The 19,598-nt window shown below is 37.0% G+C and overlaps 3 protein-coding genes and 1 long non-coding RNA gene across 7 annotated transcripts in view; 1 reads left to right on the top strand and 3 right to left on the bottom strand.

Annotated features, from left to right (window-relative positions):
- Positions 1 to 56: 56 nt before the first annotated feature.
- Positions 57 to 12,896, bottom strand: LOC135160404 (tripartite motif-containing protein 2-like). 2 transcript variants are annotated; one of them, XM_064116920.1, is made up of 10 exons: positions 12,698 to 12,896; positions 11,303 to 11,627; positions 5,461 to 5,623; positions 4,139 to 4,516; positions 3,273 to 3,708; positions 2,756 to 3,186; positions 2,466 to 2,648; positions 2,224 to 2,352; positions 1,722 to 1,860; positions 57 to 1,515 (listed from the first exon to the last, which is right to left on the bottom strand). In XM_064116920.1, the coding sequence occupies exons 2-10, from the start codon at positions 11,320 to 11,322 to the stop codon at positions 1,277 to 1,279; spliced, it is 2,118 nt and encodes a 705-aa protein (XP_063972990.1). In that variant the 5' UTR covers positions 11,323 to 11,627; positions 12,698 to 12,896; the 3' UTR covers positions 57 to 1,276. The 2 variants fall into 2 exon arrangements, with proteins under 2 accessions (XP_063972990.1, XP_063972988.1); XM_064116918.1 differs by lacking the exons at positions 11,303 to 11,627; positions 12,698 to 12,896 and adding an exon at positions 7,814 to 8,364.
- LOC135160433 (uncharacterized) overlaps positions 8,447 to 19,598 on the top strand; it is a 28,208-nt gene continuing 17,056 nt past the window's right edge. Inside the window, exons 1-3 of the long non-coding RNA XR_010298561.1 lie at positions 8,447 to 8,520; positions 9,728 to 9,932; positions 10,265 to 10,389. This is a non-coding gene — a long non-coding RNA (uncharacterized LOC135160433). The remainder of the gene's footprint in view (positions 8,521 to 9,727; positions 9,933 to 10,264; positions 10,390 to 19,598) is intronic.
- On the bottom strand, positions 14,478 to 16,669 carry LOC135160423 (chymotrypsin-2-like). Its single transcript, XM_064116959.1, has 5 exons — positions 16,449 to 16,669; positions 15,879 to 16,038; positions 15,220 to 15,469; positions 14,956 to 15,096; positions 14,478 to 14,711 (listed from the first exon to the last, which is right to left on the bottom strand). The coding sequence occupies exons 1-5, from the start codon at positions 16,522 to 16,524 to the stop codon at positions 14,535 to 14,537; spliced, it is 804 nt and encodes a 267-aa protein (XP_063973029.1). The 5' UTR covers positions 16,525 to 16,669; the 3' UTR covers positions 14,478 to 14,534.
- On the bottom strand, positions 17,446 to 19,396 carry LOC135160429 (uncharacterized). 3 transcript variants are annotated; one of them, XM_064116970.1, is made up of 4 exons: positions 19,200 to 19,396; positions 19,066 to 19,111; positions 18,567 to 18,733; positions 17,446 to 18,252 (listed from the first exon to the last, which is right to left on the bottom strand). In XM_064116970.1, exons 1-4 carry the CDS (start codon positions 19,223 to 19,225, stop codon positions 18,135 to 18,137), a joined length of 357 nt encoding a protein of 118 aa, XP_063973040.1. In that variant the 5' UTR covers positions 19,226 to 19,396; the 3' UTR covers positions 17,446 to 18,134. The 3 variants fall into 3 exon arrangements, with proteins under 3 accessions (XP_063973040.1, XP_063973041.1, XP_063973039.1); XM_064116971.1 differs by having other exon boundaries at positions 17,446 to 18,234; positions 19,200 to 19,395; XM_064116969.1 differs by having other exon boundaries at positions 17,446 to 18,187; positions 19,200 to 19,379.

Below are 19,598 nucleotides of genomic sequence, written 5' to 3' on the forward strand. Positions count from 1 at the left end.
AAATAAACACAGTCCGTTAAGTATGAATAAACAGCGATGACTAGATTAAACAATACCAACAAGTAAAGATTAATTTTAATTCTCCTATCAGTCAGTGAATTTTATACTTCGAATTGGGTTCATCATTTTTTTTTTTCGTTTACATTTCTTTGAAACACTGATTAGTGCATTGCAGTCTACTTCATTTGCATTGCACACTATAAACGGGAATGTCAATAACTCCACAACAAATTCTGCAATATTTAAAATCATGTTCACATTCATCTCTCAATGTCAAAAGTATTCCTAGGATTTACGAGTCTAACAAATTACAAAAAATCCTAATGTTAAGGTTTAATTAAAAAAATGAAAATTACATAAAAAATGACTGGAGTCATGATTGTTTAAGTAGTACTCTGCCGAGTAGAGAATAATAATTCTTCTAACTACACGTGTCGACGAAATAAAAATAAACTCGATGCGAAAATATGAGGGATCCCATAAAATTTAATTATTCCAGCACAAATCAAAATCAAGATCAAAACATAAAAAATGTTTGACAACTATTTTTGGATTTCGCTTGAAGAACATTTTGCAAAAATTTTCAACATCCGGTGGGGTGCTGATTGTGTACTGATGTCGGTAACATGTGATGCCAGGAGGGGAATATGTCAAAAGACATGTCATCAGATAAAACTCAAAAAGTGAGAATATCCATTAAACAAATACAAATGTATGTAAATGATTTTTTTTTCACGCAAAAAAAATTTTTGGATTCAATCGCTCTTGTAACTGAACAAAAAAAAAATGCTAAGACTAGTTATAATTTCATACATAGTTTACAATCTGGCACAGTTATGCAAAACAATTTATAAATTTTGTTCTTCACACCGTAATTAATTCTGTCTACATTTTCATCTACTTCCAATTGACATTTTCCATTTCTATTGCAAAACGAATCACTCTAGAAGAGAATATTGAGATTTTCCTCAATATAGTTTCCTTAATAAAAAAACGGAGACAGAACTAATTTCAAGTAATTTCTGGCATTAGTTTTTCTAATTTTCTCATAATTTCTTCATTCCAGCTGTGATCTTAATACTGTAAAAAATAATATATGTACAAGCATTTTCTGTTTATCCATGAAAAATAAACTGAGACTCTGCAACGATTAATCATTAATAGGACGGTGTAGTTTAAGAATTCACATGGCATGTGATGAAAAAAGAATGACAGAATAATATCATCAAATGAGGAACAACTTTGTAAGTTTGTATTGCTTTTAAAAAATGGCAGTTTACCAGTATCTGTACTTCTTAACACACGCATTTCCCCGATCAATTACAACGAGGTGGTTGTCTTTGAGAACAGATATACCAGCTGGTCTTCGTAGTTTTGAGCTGTTGGAATCGATTTCAGTCAATATTCTACCACTTCCAAATTCAATAACTTGGATTGTGCTGCTTCGTTTACCACTGTACGACGCAAGAATTTTCCCATCTGGGTCTATCACTATTCCACCATACTTTCCTTTACCTGAAATTAAATCACAATTTTGTCCCAAATTTATTTTCATGTTTTTTTTTCTCTCATTCACTATACGATTCATTTTTACTTAATAAAATGTTTGTGCGGCACGGTCTAATTATTGCTAGGATCGGAAGCTTCAAAAGTATTCAGTAATGCTTGATTATAACTTCAATTATAAGATCATATTTGCGATTATTATGTAGATAGAATACCTTTCTCTCCCGCTTGAATTTCCTCGGAGAAATCACCTTTTGCAGAAAACACTTGTATCCGTAAATCAGCAACCAGAATTTCGCCACCAAGACCAAAGGTTACTGAGCTAATTTCACTGAACATACTTGGTTTTCCCACCTGAAACATGAGATTTTAATTAATTCAAAACATTAAATAGTAATTCCGGCGATTTTGCTAACTGATGAAACTCAATGATAGCTGCACATCTCATCTTTTCAAGAAAAAAATCAAAAAGATTCCAACATCATTGAATGTTATCACCATAATGATTCTTAACAGTACTAATTTTTTCCGGCGACCGAATAATCATTTTCACTATTTTTTTTCTCTCTCAACCCTTCGATAAAATCAATTGGTACCATTTTTCTCCGCAGAGAATATATATAATAAAATCCCGTATTCCCCTCCTCCCAAAAACACTCAGGGAAATCAATTCAGACTATAAATTGAAGAATTATCCAATAAGGAAAAAAAACTCACTTGAAACAGGAACTTGCCATCTGAATCAAACACGTATACGGAATATTTCCTATTTGGTCCACTCTCAGATCCACTATCAGCAACTAATACGTGGCCGTAGCTCCGGTCTACAGCCACGTCGAATGGTGTCTGCAAAAAAGAGAAAATAAATGTTTTTTCCCATCTCAATTCAGGAAATGAGGAGAAAATAACGATGACAGTAGAACCAGAAGTACAGGAAAAAGTGTATCGTGTGAACAAACCAGAAATGCATTGTGCGTAAATGAACGAATTGTGTCTCCGCGTGTACTCATTTCCGTAATTGTACGGGTACGCCAATTCGTTACGACTAGTCCCTGTTCGGATATGGCAATTCCTGTGGCACCCTGTCGGGCTAAGCCTTCGTTAATTATGTGTCGTTGAAACTCTAAATTGCTATCAAGAATCTAGAAATTGAATGGTAGAAATTTAATTAGGATTGTTTAAAAAAATTGCAGATTAAATTACAGATTTTAGAATGGCCGTTTTCCTTTCAAATCCGCAATATACATACCTTGATTCGTGAATTTCCAGAATCGAGAACATAAATAACATCATCATCGTCCACGGCGAGTGCGACCATCTGATAGAACTCATCCTTCCCATGACCCATTTTTCCATAAACCTTGATAGGTTCATTGTGCTCAGTGGCATTAAAAAAGACTGGATAATCCTTGATAGGCCTCTCAAAGACTGACAGTTTCAAGCAGTATCTCGTCGGAAGAGGCGGTCGAAAATTGATCTCATAAGTTCCGTTATCAAGATCCTGAACCTGAGATTCGATGGACTCACTGTTGAACAATTGCCCATCGGCGTACGTCAATTCGACGCCGATGGGATCACCCCCGGCATTTCTAGGGTGTCCGTGATAGTCTACAGTCTCAAGTATCACAGTTGCTTGTAATTTTGCTATGGCCGTTTCCTTGAGACTAGCCCTGCACAAGCCTGAAACATAAATCAATGGAATCATGGAACATTGATTGGTTGTCAAAGTTAATAGTTTGATACCCGTAAAGAATAAAATAAAGTACCTGGTAATGTTGTACTAGATCGTACACGGCCAAGAGCGCCAAGTGCTTTCTCCAATTCCACAATGGCATCATTATGATTAAACTCAGCAGTAATAAAAGCATTTTCTCTCGGTTCACTGAGCGCCACAGCTGCATCCAACTGATCAGTCAGACTGCCAATCCTCTGCGTTATGTTCCTCACCTCGACTTGATATTGCAGTCCCTCACATTCACGCTCTACCTTATTCTTCTCTGCCTCGATGAGCGCGTGCTGCTCCTCCAGCACGCGTTTTTTATCTCTCGCAGCTGCTGTCACACCTGCCTGCAGCTCCTCACGTTTCTTCTCTATTTTCTTTATTATTTCACCAAATTCAGCGTCTACCACGTTCAAACATCGCTCCATTGCGGCGTCTAGACGTTCGAGCTCCGTGCTGACAGATTCTTGAGCCTGTGTCAACTGTCAATTACAGTTTTACTGGATTGATTCGATTTAGTCGAACATCAACAATTTTCATTTAATGGAATTTCAATAGCGCAGTGGTAAAAGGAAATAAGGTACTTTAGATTACCGAGTAGTTTTTGATGAATATTTCGAAATCTACGGAAGTTAGCAATATTCTTATGATGACCTGTTTTATGATGTGGATCAAGTACTACAACAGATGTTGTAACAAAAATTTCGCCATCTCTCTTGGATTCAGAGATATTAGCCAAAAACTGGACTTAGAGATAAGTTAACTTATCTCATTTTACTCCTTAGCTACTGATTTTGTAAATAAATCAATCAAACTATCATCACCGACTGTTTGAGCCAGGGTTATCATCATCGTATATTTGAAACTAAAGTGAAGCCTTCCACAATAACAATAACATTTGAAAAGTCTTACCTTTGAAATACATTCATTCGCCTTATAAAGTAATATCTCAGACATTCTTTTAATGGCGATGCTGAAGGGAATAATTGTATGCTCAGTGCATCCGGGTGATGTGCCAGCATGACTGCCCCCAGTGCATACTGTACAGAATACAGTATCACAAGTCTCACAGAACAACAACTCCTGATTGACATGTACTGAACACTTTGGTATGACTTCGCGTCGTTGTCGTGACATTAGGTCCAATAATTGATTGACGAGAAATGATGGTGGCAGAGCTGGTACACCACCGCGTGGTATTGTTATGAGCTCACGGCATATAGGACACCGAAAGTGGCCAGCCTCACGTGTCTGGGAGGCTGCGATCCTCGTTAAGCAGTGCAAACACACCTGCAATTATAATTAACCATGGGTAATTAATAACTGTGGGCTGAAATCATTACTTGTTACTGGCTGGTCGATAATTATTTTTCTGTGAACAAATTTTTTTTTTGTTTTTTGTTCACATTGTATTTGGGAGTAATTAATTTATTTAATTATCTATAAACCCTATCGATGCAAAATATGAGGACAATCGTCAACAAGACGAATTTTCATCAATGAAAATTAATTTTGTGATGACATTTGCAGATATTTAATTTGATTCTTTACAATCACTGACTACAAATTCCGCAATTTCTGTAATTGAAGCTCCATTTTTATTCACGCTCCCGGCAATTGGTTATTATATTATATGGCATTGCAATAGGATGTTATTACGAGTAAACACAGCCCATTAAATACGAATAATCTGCAATGACTAAATTAAACAACCCTAAAGACTAAAGATTAATTTTAATTCTCGTATCAGTAAGCCATTTTTCCGTTTCGCATTGAGTTTATTTCTCGTTCTCCTTTCGCTTAACCCATTCCACGACCAATATTTTTCCCACGATTCGCCTTCTTGCGATAGTGTGCGTAAGGTGCCATGCTCCTCTTATGGTGCACTAAGTCACTGGCGACTCCCCACTACGCTCACACGTAGATGATTGAAGACGTTGGTCGTTTAATGGGTTAATGATTATAAGACACTGATTCATGCATTGCTTACTATAGACATGACTGTTCATCACTCAACAACAATTTCTTTGATATTTAAAAACTCCAAAAAATTTCATGTTGATGTCTTATTCAAGAAACTAAAATCCAAAAATCTAAGGGATCATAATTTTAATGTAAAAAAATCAGATATGAACAGACAGAAATAAAAAATCAACTCACGATGTCTAACCACTTTAGTTAATGTTTTCTTCGGCGTGAGTGGCTTTGCAATTGATTTATTCATATGAACTCACCGTGTGGGAACATGGCAAAAGTTTTGGTGTATGTTCACTGCCATCGTAGACACATAGACAAGTGCCGCAGGTCAAAAAGCTCTCGTTGAAGTCCTCGTAATTGATACTAACGGTTTCTACGAGCATCGAGGTCATACTGACCATCCTCTCACCGAGTCTAGTCCTTTAACAAAAATAAATAATCATAAGGAGCACATTATGATGAAATTGTTGAACTGAGATCATCAGTAACGAGTTAAAGTAAGTCGGCAACATTAAACTCGAGGGTTAATATTTATTAGATACGTTGGGTATCCTTGGAACATCCTCCCAGCCCTTTATTCACATTCCAAAATTCGTTATAGTAGTTTGGGTCTGAAGGTGTCGACACTTAGGTAAATACCTGTGAAAAGCTTTCATGAATATCTCGATCGCTAAAAAAGGAAGACAGTTATTAGCTCTAATAAAACTTTCCTTCCTGGCTCCTCTAATCACTGTTTAGTGTAACAGAAAGTTTAGCTAATTACTCATGTGATAAATCTCTTTGGTTTAGGGTGTTGTATGTAACATCACGGAAATGTAGCGACTTTCTATGAGTTACATTTTCAGACTGATGTGAAGATCGTTTTGGACTGTATCGGGGTAGACTTGATTTATGATTTGAAGGGAGTGTGATGATGCTGATGGTGTTAGAAACATCATGAGACAGAAGAGGCTTCACTGGAAGTACCAAAAGAGATTTGTCGTGCCGAATTTCGTCATTTACAACGGGACTTCTTGATGGTTCCTGAGGATGTTGATTTATTTTTTCGATGGAGGATAAAGGTACTGTGTTTTCTCTGAGGGGAAAAATAAACTTGACTCAGTTGATAAATTTGTGTCATCGTGTTCAGACACAGTAAAAAAATCGAATCTTCAAAGATTAGAAGTAATTAGTTATCCTGGAAATATTGTTAATGTCAGTTTCGTCGAATATCATAGTCAAATAACTGAGTATCAAGGTTTGTAGATTAAAAAATTTCCAGTGTTCATGTGAGGGATTTTTCTACAAAACTTGGCACGATTGTTTATGTAGCAGTATGAGGGGAAATACTCGATTAATGCTGAAGCTGGAGGGGAACATGTCGGATTATTCCCAATCGGATTGTGGCCAATCAAAGTGCAGTGGAAATAACAGGAACTGCATAGAGAAGATTGAACAAAGGAAGAAGATTTGAACAAATTAAATTAATACAGTAACTCGATTTCTGTCGGCTGTCAAATGCAACATTCGAACTGGAATCATCTGAAAAAATAAAGAGCTGCTAAACAAAGGGTAAAAGAATAAAATAACTAGGAGGAATTGTTCGTAGTAATATCGGTCGATTAGTACAAATCTGATTGAAAAAAATCATCTACCGTAGACTGATATTTTCCGTACAAATAACTGATCAGGGGACAAGTTGCGAGTCATATTTTAATGCTTTTTTCGCGATCGATAAATGGATGGCATGCTTTCGAATGCTTTCAGCCTGATGTATGATTTGAATCGCCGATATTTCTCTCCACTTTTTCAATTAGAGTATCTCTCAGTCCCTCATCCATAAACTTTTAAAAAAGACAGTGGAAATATTTTAATAGATTGCGATAAAACCCACCGAAACAAATTTAATAAAAAATTGATTGCGTAGTTTTACAGCTTCTTGCAAAAATCGGTTTCGAAACAAATGATGATTTTTTAAAGACGAAGAGATCGATTCAGACGTTTGTAATGGGAATTTGTTAATTTTCTAACAATTAGCCACCAGGTGGTCACCATCACAATCACACCAATTGGGCAACGTTGGTATTGCTACGTTTCAGATAACTCGACATCGTTTCTAAGCAAAATTAAAGCATTTAAAAATAGAATGATTTCAATGCTTGCATTCACACGGAAAATCCTGAAAAAAGTCCAAATATGACATAATCTATTCTCTGCTGACACTTTTACAAAGTCTATTTCAAAAAAAGTTCTCGAAACATATCAAAATATGAGGTCTTCAGCCAAATAATAACGTAATGGAGAATTTGATGGTTCTTTGGCTCATCAAGGAAAACAATAGTTTAAATGATTTGTAAAACTTTCCGTGAAGAATTTGAAGAACAATAAATCAAAATGATGGTGAAAATTTATAAAATTATGACAGGCTTTTCGAGAAATGATAACATTATGTGAATTACAAAAAATCTAGAATCCGAACATGCGTACAATCCCCAAGACTGGACCCCAGGATTGGTAACTTTTTATCAAAATTTACCACAATTAACATTCCTTTCCTGAGGCCAGGCAATTATTCCCTCGACTCCGTTCCCCCAAACCCCTGTAAAAACTAACCAAAAATCATTAACTTACTGAATCGCCAGCCTGAGGGCCTCCATGATCCCCAGCAGTGGTCACAAGCCTCCAAATCCCTCAGCCAATATCAAACCCTCTCCCCTCACTTCACCACATCCCATGCACGAGTCCCTAAAACTTCACCTCTTGACCCAGAGACATGTCACGAATACCAAAACTCGACTAACCCCAACAAACAATGCCTCTGCCTCTCGATAAAATCACGTTTTCCTCGGCCTCTCCTTCATCCCTCGGCCCTCGCCATCGCCAAGATCCACAAAACTCCACCAGAACAACACAACAGAACAAAAACACTCAGCTGAATGTCCTGCTGCATCCACCCGCCATTTCCCCTCGTATTTTCCAAATAAAAACCCCTAGAATTCACCTATCACAAGCATCACAGATCCCTCACGCAATCCCCCCAACCTGAATATCACATCAATAAGTCTAAATCATAAACAATGAAGTTATTTTTTTCATTTTTCACCACGAGACTGGAGTCAACAACACTAGAAGTGATGAGACAAACTGATAATATACAGTCTCTGGTGGTGGCTCACTCGCGTCTCTTGTTACTCTGTGTGTGGTGGGAATGTGACTCTGCCCATTGGCCCGAGACATTCGTGAATTGTGGGGGAGGGGGAGAATGTGCGATGTAGTTGTAGTCCCTTGGACCGAAGACAATAGAAAAGAAGGAATATACATTTTTCCACAGGCGTATGGTAAATTTAACTTTTAATTTCTATCTATTTCTTTCGACTATAACTCTATCGAAGAATCTGTTTATTTTTGGAAGCTGTCGGCTGAAGGCCCTCGGCAATAGCTTATTGCAAAAAAAAATACCATTGTTAGGTTTTTTTTCTTGCCATAAAGTACGTCACAAACAAAAAACAATTATTTGTTTTAATACGACTAATAATATATTCTAATAATATACATTAGAGATCATTTAGACGTGGAGTTTATGCCAAGACAATGTCAGTAAATTTTAGTGTCTATGAATTTCCAAAAATATGCTAAATGACTGAAGGGCCTTCTTCCAGAGGTGTCACGTGACCAAATTTATCTTCATAATTACCAGCAACATAATTTTTGGATTTTTATGGAACTCAAGCTCTGACACGTATCATCACTTCATGTAGGAATTTGGGGTTCATCGAAATTAAAAATTTATTTTGTCTGTACTTAGGAGAGTCAATTTGGTCATGTGACATCCTTGAAAAATCCCTTAAGGGTATGCCAATACTTAAATCATTTTTGACTAGTGTAACTGGTAGGAACTCGCAATAAATTTCGTTAAAAATAAAATGAATAAAGAGTGAGCAATACACCAATGAGTGAATGTAATAATTGTTGTTCAATCGGTTTGCATTTCTCTCTGCCAAGTATTATACTATATATATTGATTGCCTAGGGGTTAAGCTCTCGGAGTGACCGTGAGGAGCAGCAGGAGGGGCAGGAGGGGCGGTACAGGGTTAGCATCTGAATTAGAAGACGGTCATATGTGATTCCTATGTGCTATTAATGTCTTGAGTAATGATTGATACCGGAGTTGAGAAAGAAAAAATTATAAGTCAGGTTTTTTTTCCACTGCGTGTGGTAATTACGCTATTAGGGGGACTGTTGCATTGCTAGTGATTATGGGTTCTCTCAAGGTCGGTAGAAGTGGGGATTCTCAGGAGCTGGTGGGAATTTTTTGAGCCAATTTCCATTTTAATTGTTTCACTTTTTAATTGGGGGAGAGCAAATGGGGTTAACAATTTTTTCATTCGAAATAATCACGAAATTATTTATGACATTTGAATTTGTTTACGGGGCATGGGATAGTAATTCTGAAAGTTATGCAATTCTAATATTCTCTTAGACTACATTATCTTTTATTTATCAGAGATTTTTTTTCTCACTGTACATTGCTTGAAATGTTTTTAGATGTACAAGAAGGAAGATAGAGTGGAAAAAGAGAAAGGAATCCGCAGAGCTGATAAATCGAATAATCTCTCCTCACGATGATAACTCGATTTTCTAACGAGAAAGGATTAATCGATGGGAAATTGATGAGCTCAAGTTTCTGAATGACTCTCAACAGAGAGGAATGTTTTTGTTTAGATGTTCATCAGTTGTTGATTAATTTCTGGTAATTAACTGTAGGAGAAAAAATTAGGGCAATTAGGAAGTGAAGGAACAACAATGGGATGATTGTTATCTGAGCACAGCGTTCTCATATTATTTGACGACGTGGAGTATAAACATTTTGTCTTGTTAGTTCATGTCGTACGAGTTCAGTTAAGTCGTTGGGGATGGGAGCAAAGGCAAATTCAAAGAGCAAAAGAAATTCGTAATGAATAATTTTTTATATGAAGTCTACATGAATTCTGGCTTAATGATTATCTCTAATAAGTTATATTTGTAGAATAAATTCAATAAGAATGTGTCCTTATGTTAATTTTTGTTTAAATGTTATTTCAGGTTTTAATATTGAAGTTATGCTCAACTGTAAAGCAGTAGGCATAAACACCAGTTGAATGGTTAAGGACATCCCACAATGTTTTACAATATGCAGAAGGAAAACGGGAGAATGGAACGCCTATTCCGTGAGTATTCGTTCATAGCTATTCGTAGATATAGAAACTGGGACCAGACGTTTCTGGAACCAGCTGATTTAAGCGAAGTAGCAGTTGACAGCTTTATTAGCCCAGTGAAAGTAAGAGGGCTAGGGCTAATAGGCTGACTGAGGGAGAGGCGAAAGTTACAGGAGATCGTGAGATTTGGGTGACTGGGCTTTAAAACGACCCGCCACGTGCATATCTAATTCTGATCTTTTGAAGTTTAGGACACACGGCCCTAGGGATTCAACAATATTTACTCATTTTTCCACATTCAATTAATCCGGCAAATAAATAAAATCTCCTGCTCAGGATTACTTGGATTAATAAATCCCCTGAATTTTCCGAAGAGCGCGGAAATAAGGAAAGAAAAAAATCTGAAATTTACGACGAACTGGAATTATCTCCCTCGTGCATTCTCATCGAAGGCGCAGTTATCACTCCGAAATGCACGTAAACAGGTTCCGATATGCCGTCTCTTCTCTCAGATGTTTATGTTCTATTTATACACCACCTACAGAGGTAAAAGGCCTCTGGAAACAGCTGACTTGAATGTCACGCGGGCAGACGATTCGTAGAAGTAACGTTTTATGCTACGTAATTCAAATTGTTAAATCAATCAATCAAGACTTTCTCGAATTGAGGATCACGAGATTGAGCAGAGGAGTCCTGAGAGTCGGCTGGGGCCTGACCGAAGTCTCGAATCTCGTTCTTCAAAATTTTTTGCTCCAGGTCTCAGCTTTCGCGACACAAAAGGATAATAAATACTCTAATTTAATCAGATTCGTTACCTTTGTCAATTATGCTTCTTGCATTTTTCGAATGTGCTTCAATGTTATCATTTTCGCCCATGTCAAGTTTCATAAAATTACTATTAGTGATAAAAAATGGATAGACTTACATAAAAGGACAGCAGCTCATGTAGTTTTCCTCAGTTTGTCCTGTTACTGAAAGTGCATCAAAATATTTTCTTCTTCACGTGGTTACACACGTCTTGATTTAATATTTTGTTTTCAGGGATTCCCCTCTGGTCTTTTCCGTTCTCTCCTCTTCTGGTTACATTTCACATTCTTCTTTGTTTGGTGCCGAGGGGGATTCTTATCGAATAAAAAACTGTAGAGTCTCTCAGGTACTATATTGATTCAACACACGTATCTCAAGAAGGCCAGGTGTTCTTATGCAGGTGGCAAGAGCTTCGAAACACCGGCACCTCTTAGTGAAACTTACTAAAATTATAATTTATCCGGTCATAACAATGAGTGGTTCTCTTTGTTGGAGGAAAGGGATTCTTGAGGATGTCATGGATGTAACATGATATACGTGTGAAAATTTGCATAGAAAATATTGACCTCGTCCAAAAATCGATTAGTGGGATTCTCATGATCGAATAGTATATTGCGCTAGAGGCGCGTAATAGCATATCTCAAACTTAAACAAGGGAGATAAAGAAGTCGTGCCCACGGACAAAATTACCGGCTGAGACGAAGACGAGGGTGATAAGCACGTGTGCGAGAGTCTTTTCTTCAACTTCCTGTCCTTAGAAATATATTTATGCCCTTAGGGCCTGAAAACCGCGATCTAACTGAACGAGGCGACTTTAGAATTGCGATTTTCAGGCCTAGTCGCGTAATATATCGTATATCCCACGGCAGTAAAAGTAGTTTTTGTATCATGTGATCAGAACGTGTGATTATCTGACCTCACATTCGTCAGAAACAAATTTTATTCCCTAGGGGGATAAATTCGATTTTCTTTAGTCATTTTGAAAATTTAGTTGTTCTTAATTAAGTTTTCTAGACACTTAAAGAAAATTTGTAGACATTTGTGAGAAATTGCCTCATTCGAAAAAAAAAAAATCGAAAATCTAACTACTTATTGTATTATATACCAATATTTTTATTGACAGGGTCTTCAGACATTTCAACATCACGTGACAAATTTAGGAAAAATCTTCCGAGGGTTTACTGCAGTGTAATTTCAAAAATCGAAAAAAGTACGTGCGTCCTTCTAGTAGCAGGACTGATGAAGTTCTAGGGATGTAATATTGGCCCAACCCCCGCCCCAAATCATCTCCAAAGTCCTAATAAAAACATTAGCCATGTTACCCCGAAGCATCGAAAATGGAAGTTGATAATTGAAACGGTTTCGTTAAGAAGCAAAGATGAAGTTTCAATAGTTTTTTAAGGATTCCAATGACATCCTCGAAGGCAGAGAATTTTGGAGGCATGCGCAGTCGAAATAAGGTCAACTCTTCGTATATAAACAGTCAGCTCGTATTTGTAAGGACTCCACTTACGAAGAAGTTTATTATATTATAGAATTTGTCCACTTTAAGTTGCACAACTTCAAATTTTGTATTTTATTCACTGCAAATTTCTATTAGCCCATCGAAGGGGTGTGCGGGGTTATCAGTTCACTTTTGGGGTGTTTATTCTTATTTCTGAAAGAGTCATGATTTTGTGGAATAGAGTGAATCGCGGCCATTGGGGAACTGAGGGTTGCGCGAGCATCCCTCAACGATATGTGTGATGTATTCGGTTGGTGGTAGTGAGGGGTGGGATTCGCAGTGAGGAATAGAAGGGAGAGGGAAAAGGGGGTGGAATGGGGAGGATGGGATAGGTCAGGGCGACCTTTGTTTTGAAAATCTGGGGATTAAGGTTTTACGGTCAATGAACCCTTGTGCAGCTTCCCGATTGTTTTAAATTTTAAGGTCAGTGCGGGTAACTCTTTGATCTGAAGATAACACTTGTGACGAAACACTAGAGATCTTTTGCCCCTTCTCTGAGGGCTCTATCAGGGTTTATATCAGTGGTTTATTCACTCAGAAAGAAAAAGTTGCTAAATATTCCATCTTCAAGGAAGTAGTCATTTTTTCGATATCGTATTTCTTTAGTTGTCATTACTGATTATATTAGTTATAAACTTAAGGGCTTCAATAATTATGAGAATTAAAAAATTCAGCGAATCTTCTTCCTCAAGACAATTACAAATTAAGAAAAAAAAAACAAAATCATTAAGGGAGTCCTTTTAACGTTCTCTGCAATATAGTCATTCTCAGTCGCAATAAAATACTCATAATTAAAAAGTAATTAGGTCCCCCTGGGAATGACCCAATCGGAGGAATATAATTTAGAATAAATAAATAGTTCTCACGAGGAAATAAACATTTGGCAAAATAATGTTTTTAAGACTAGTATTGATGCCATACCATACAGTGACCTTGGACTGATATTGGTCCAACATTTATCAGTCAACTTGAGCTAGATCTAAACCCAATGTGGAAAAATATCCGTTGAAACTGAACCCCAGAAATGGCGCCGGAGAGTCCTGGCATAGCTGATACGTTATATGCAGAAAAAATCAATTTGATTACGGAGTGAGCTATACACATGGACTTACTACAACTATACAAGATGTGTTGAGATTTCCAATAGCCTTCGAACAACTCAACTCTTTCACCTTTTGTCAGCTATTCTTCTTTCGCTGCTTTGAATAGGAGTTGAGGTTTTTTTTTTCACCAGAGGAGTCACATTAAGTAGTCTCACGATATAGGGCACCAACCAGTCATGGATAACTTAGGAGAGAGAGAGAGAGAGAGAAAAAGAGAGACAGAGATAATTACACAAGCTGCGTGTCCATGATATACCTCTGGCTCGCATGAGTGGTTTAGGCTACGTATGAAGGAAGCAGTTTCGATCCTTCAATGATTTCGAAATTACTTGTATTTCCTCATGTCGTGCAGTTGAATGGCACTGACTATATGCTGAACTAAAATCATTTGATATGGCAATTCTTAGGGGATATCAATTGCAACAAATCAGTGGGGAAATGAAATACTCGGAGAAATAATGACCTAATATTACAGAATATTTTTTGTTTTCCAATCGTAAAGCAGTAGCCATCATCTCTTGAACCTCTGAATGAGGGAATAAATAAAATAGTTATTAGTTCACAAATTAAAAAAATCACAAGCTCTGTCACTATGGGGATATGGTCCCTCATCCCCTGGACCCCAGACCAATGGAATGAAAATAGAAATAAAAACTCTAGGGTAAACCTTGCAAAACCTAGCGATGTTATGTAGTATTATTTTATTAAATTAGTTAATTCCAGAGAATATTCCGTGGGATTAATTAATCATCATCGTCTTCAAAATCGACGTCATCATGTTCACTCATCGTTTCGTTAATCCAATCGATGTAACTGTACACTCTTGTGAAGACATCCGGTTTGCCTTTGGCGCAGGGGGTACCCCATGAGACAACACCAATTTGAACCCCGTCGGCTACTAGAGGACCACCAGAGTCGCCCTAAAAAGTAAATAAATGATGAATGAGCAAAAATCCCGTTGATAGTTTTTCTAAATGGCCGTCCACTAGTGAAGCGGTAAGACAGGATAACTGGAGGCAACTGCAGGACCAGTTTTTGATAAGTATCTCTAGTGTAACTGAAATTGTGGACTCCTCGAGAATGGTTTTTCTGTAGATTTTATTTTTTTCTAGGGAAGAGACTTTTCGGAGCAAATGATTGTCAGTTACTGGCAAATACACTTACGTGACAAGCACCCTCTCCCTTTCCATTGAGTGTACAGAGATTTTTTTTCGTGATGCGCATCAGCGAAGCATTTCTGCAATCGCGTTGATCAATAACTGTCAGTGTTATGTGCTGAAGATCATTGGGTGACTTTCCTGGATACTAAACAACATAATTATCAGAATTGTTTGCAACACTCAGGAACTCAGCGGAAATGAGTTCACACAGCTTTAGAACGAATGTGGATTATCTAATGTCAGTTGTAAAAATTCAGCGAGTACTCACGCTCGTTGTACCCCAACCGGATAGAACAGCCGGGTAATCGCTCTTATCAAAATACTCCGTGGGAAGTGAAATGGGCTTAACGTTGTCTGAGAATTCGATGTCTTCGTCTACGTGAATGAGTCCAATGTCATTCCTCACGAATAATGAACTGTATCCCTGGTGTCCGTGGACCTCGGATGAGTGATATATGTCACCACCTTCGTCCAACTTCGTTGTTCCCACGACGACAGTTATTGCGGAATCATTAAATCTTAAAGAATAATTGAACTTCGTCATTGTCATTTCGACTACGTTCTCTATCGAATGAAATTCACGATCGCAAAAGCATCATTTTTATTTTTTTGCAGCGAAGTAGAGTTCAGGTACACCGATCAAAAATATTTTTGTTAAGAATATATGATTTTCGATGTCTAGTACGTGCGAAGAATACTATCGATTTAAAAAGGATAAACACCTGGGCGTCCACTGGAGAAATCGTTCTTCCAGTGAACAATAATCGAGCGCGTTCAACTCCATCTTTTTTTGTGATTATTACGTCTGTCTAAAATATATTTTCGAAGGAAAAAACTGTTGCGAAGCCCAAAAACCCTGCAACACTGGGGGTTTCTTCTTTGTATCTCGATAACGGTATTCAACAATTTTCTAATGATTGTGCTTACCCTCGCAAACAATGAGCGGCTGTGAGAATCCATCGTTTATTGATAATAGACCCTCCACAAAAATGTCTCCCCTTGACGCGCAACGAAACCTGATACGGAAATTGTCCCTCGCTAGCAGGGTATCCTCCCACAATTTTCGGTCTAGGATTTTCTTCTTCACCTGAAAGCAGCAAGTAAATAATTGCTTTTGTAATATTCCATAACATATTTTCCAGTAAATACGCAATTTGCTTCTGAATGGAATTTTTATGATTTGTGGAATTCAGTATTGTTCCAATTTCGGTGGCCAACATTCCATCAATGTTGATAGTCAATGTTGCCTCAATACTGGTAGCCAACATTGACCACGCGTTGAAATTTTTCAAGTCTCAGAATATTCGTTTTAAAATGAATCTGTGAAATGAATACTGGCTGGTAGTTGGATTTTTAATTATGAACGAAAAATCCATTTGGTTTAAACAAAACTTGTTGGAAACAAGGTAATTTTAATTTGTATATTGATATGCATCGGCTACTCGATCTTTTACAAGACTTAAATGATAACAATCAAATATTAAAATACACAATTACATTTATTGCACTCGAACAAACAGAACACGGTGAACAACAGCACAAGACTGTGTGGCTTCCACATTCCGTAAAACATGACTAAACAAATAACAGATTAAATGCACAATTGTTTCTTTATATATGCTCCGATTACATCCAGAAGGACAAACGTAAAAACCAAAATGAAATAAATAAACGATGTACCGCCCACTGATAATATATTTAAATTTAGGGTCAGATTACGGTGATCAGTAGATTAACACTGGTGTTACAAATGAACAATAAATATTAGAATGTATCTCGCGTGGAAGATTACGATAGACTGAAAAACCTGTCTGCAATAAATAAGTGAAGGGATTGGGGGAGTCCGGGCTCTCCTTGTTCCCTACGTTTATTGTTGATGGCTTTTTTTTCTTCACCGGAAGTTTAATTGTTTTCAACCGCACGTGCACGTGCGTCTAATGTGAAAGCAATGGTGTTTCGGTGAATTCAACTTGTCACTCCGATATTTGGGCCGAGTAGATTATTGCAAGTGTGGGGCAATTTTTTTTCTGGTTTTTTTAAGGCGCTGGGCATTCTTGTGGTTTAAGACACGAATGGAGAAATAGCAGTCGATAGATATCTGGTGGAGTTGGGTTTTTTGCTTTGACAGAGTATTGCCAAAATGTTTGTTTGATAGCAATGGAATTTCGGATAATATTGGAAGTGAGAGAGACAAAAAAAGTGAAATTGATCAATTCATCGCGGGGGAATCGCTGAGTTTCTGAGAGCCTTTCGAATGTCATCACTTATTCTTCTGATTAACTAATTGAGATTTTAATAACACGAAAAGGACGAAAGGAAATGTTTGAATTAATTATTTTTTAGACTTACCTCGATGTTTATATTTCTATTTGATTATTAAGAATTCTTGAGTGCTACAAAATTTATTATACTTAGTCTGAGCTTTAAATCCCAATTGGAATTCATAGTCTTGGACTTAGAGTCTGAGATACAGATAAAAAACAATCACTAAAACTAATTTTTATACTCCATTTATTATTTTCCAAAATGTATTAAGGTCGTTCAATTCTTTCACGCCGTTGGTACTACATGCGACAGTCATAAGTATAATGTTGCGGTTTCACATTAAAAAAATTATTTACTCGTTAGACACTAGATCAAGTATTCAACATAATTTTCAATGTACATTCATTTTTTATACAATCATAATCAAAGATTATACAAAAGGATTCATTGATTTTTGTACTTAGTGGTGATTTCATCGTGACTTTGCATGTAAGCACACGTAGAAAACTATATTTATTATGCCCATATCAATGCCTCGTCTGGATTGATTCAGAATTCAAGTGATAATTGACTTCAATATTTCTTTAGTGCGGTGAATCAATGTCTGAAGCCGCCGGTTTTGTTTAATAGAAAGAAGATACTTTTGACTGTCGAAAGTCCCTTTTAAAAAAAATGATTTGCTTTCGAGATGAAATAATTGATATGACTTAGGTTTTATCATTTCACTGCTGTATTCGTCATGACGTACGTCTGGCTCAGTAAAAACATTTATGGCAATCATTGTATGAAGTATTTTCGGCTATCTGTTGATAACGTCATCACGCCCTCGGAGTCTTCTCATTAGTACCATATCACGTTGCATCAAGGTTACTCGTCTACAGTGGAATGCGAGAAGTATTGAGTCCTCGAAGAATTGTACTAGGTAGGTTTCAGTTGCTTCTTGAAGTGCTTCCAGTGCTGTGGCTTGCATTCTTCAATCAATGTTAAATATTCAGAGAGGCAGTTTAGAAGATCATTCCTATTGTTGCTCATAGAACTCCAATTGATTCATTGACCATCATGAGAAAAAATTAATTGAAAAAATTTACACTAGCTATCGATCATTCATAACTTTTTCCATAAATTCTACTTGTGATGGGCGGAGTAAATTAATCTAGCAAATTACATCATTAATTATTATTAAAAACAATACTGTCTCGGTTAACTAGACCACTTCTAGCCACGACAACCCACGTCTTGTTGCGCAGACAGAAGCATTAGTTACTACGAATATTGGCCGAGTAATTTTTAAAGTGGTTAGATAATTACATATTACTACGACGATTCTGCGAAACTCTTGACAATGCTTACCTATCAATGTTCTCCCTGGGGAAGAGATCACGAATGATCTCTCTAACGAGCCTCGAAAATGGTAGTTTGGGTATGAGCAATTTGGTTGACCTCCTGAGTTGTCTTATCTCTTGCAGTGCTTTGACACCTGGTTTAACTCTACGTCTGCGGTTCACCAGCGTTTCCGTCTGTGAACAATAATCTCAAATCTAATTTAATTATACGTGATTTAGAGTGTGTTTACGATTACCGCAGGGTTCTGGGAAGTTTCCTCAGGGGAAAATTTTTCTTTGAGATTATGGAATAGTACACTGCCACTGTTGATGCAGTAGTTCATATGGTTATTGCCGAGTTAAAAAGTCTAGAGCTCTGATAGGGGAGATTCGTCGGGTCTACGACTTTCCTTATCATTAATGTTTGTTAATCTTCTTATTTTTGATCGTAATTGTTGTAATTTTTAGCGTCAGTTACGGTTGAAGGTAAAAATACAATTGAAAACAACTGGATAAACGTCAAATACCTTAGATTTTCCTTTATTCTGAGACTTCGAATTCGCCCCGGACTTCCTGCAAAAAATTTAAATAATTGTCTGGTCACAACGCTGACAAACTCTTTACTTAAAATTAACAGTTGGATCTCCTATAACCTACTCACCTCGCCTCTGCCTTTCTCCTCACCATTTCCGCAACTATTAAATGATCAAAAAGCCTATAACACCTTTATTCGTCTAATAACGGTCTGCACCCTCTCTTCACACAATTAATTTGATTTTTATCGTATGAAGAGGGTTATGAAGCATCACTAATCATCCTAATCATCACAACATTTCTCAATGTAAACAACAGTTGCCCGCTAATTCAGAGATGCCAATTCTCGTAAAAAATTTCAGCCCTCAGAGCAGTGCTGCTGGTCTTTTCTCACGTTCATTGCTCACTTCAGATCAGTATCCTAACCTTATCTTATCAATAAAAAAGCTTTTTTCATTCGTTAAAGTGTGAAAAAGTTGGAAATTCCTATCCAGGATTTTTTTAGTCATTATTGTGATAATAGATT

The sequence above is a fragment of the Diachasmimorpha longicaudata genome, chromosome 3 (genome assembly GCF_034640455.1).
Source record: "Diachasmimorpha longicaudata isolate KC_UGA_2023 chromosome 3, iyDiaLong2, whole genome shotgun sequence".
In the NCBI taxonomy this organism is placed as follows: domain Eukaryota; kingdom Metazoa; phylum Arthropoda; class Insecta; order Hymenoptera; family Braconidae; genus Diachasmimorpha; species Diachasmimorpha longicaudata.

What these genes read in the sequence shown, in the direction of transcription:
- LOC135160404 (XM_064116918.1), bottom strand. Translation starts at nt 7,839, where the DNA reads ATGGAGGCCCTCAGGCTGGCGATTCA. An exon ending in CGAATGAATGTATTTCAAAG is followed by an intron (nt 3,709 to 4,138) that starts GTAAGACTTTTC and finishes TGTAATTGACAG; the next exon opens with TTGACACAGGCTCAAGAATC. An exon ending in TTACGCACAATGCATTTCTG is followed by an intron (nt 2,353 to 2,465) that starts GTTTGTTCACAC and finishes TCTTTTTTGCAG; the next exon opens with ACACCATTCGACGTGGCTGT.
- LOC135160423 (XM_064116959.1), bottom strand. Translation starts at nt 16,524, where the DNA reads ATGTTTTACGGAATGTGGAAGCCACACAGTCTTGTGCTGTTGTTCACC. An exon ending in TTTGTTCGAGTGCAATAAAT is followed by an intron (nt 16,039 to 16,448) that starts GTAATTGTGTAT and finishes TGCTGCTTTCAG; the next exon opens with GTGAAGAAGAAAATCCTAGA. An exon ending in CCGGTTGGGGTACAACGAGC is followed by an intron (nt 15,097 to 15,219) that starts GTGAGTACTCGC and finishes TATGTTGTTTAG; the next exon opens with TATCCAGGAAAGTCACCCAA.
- LOC135160429 (XM_064116969.1), bottom strand. Translation starts at nt 19,225, where the DNA reads ATGGTGAGGAGAAAGGCAGAGGCGAG. An exon ending in AGAATAAAGGAAAATCTAAG is followed by an intron (nt 18,734 to 19,065) that starts GTATTTGACGTT and finishes TATTGTTCACAG; the next exon opens with ACGGAAACGCTGGTGAACCG. An exon ending in CCCAGGGAGAACATTGATAG is followed by an intron (nt 18,188 to 18,566) that starts GTAAGCATTGTC and finishes CATTGATTGAAG; the next exon opens with AATGCAAGCCACAGCACTGG.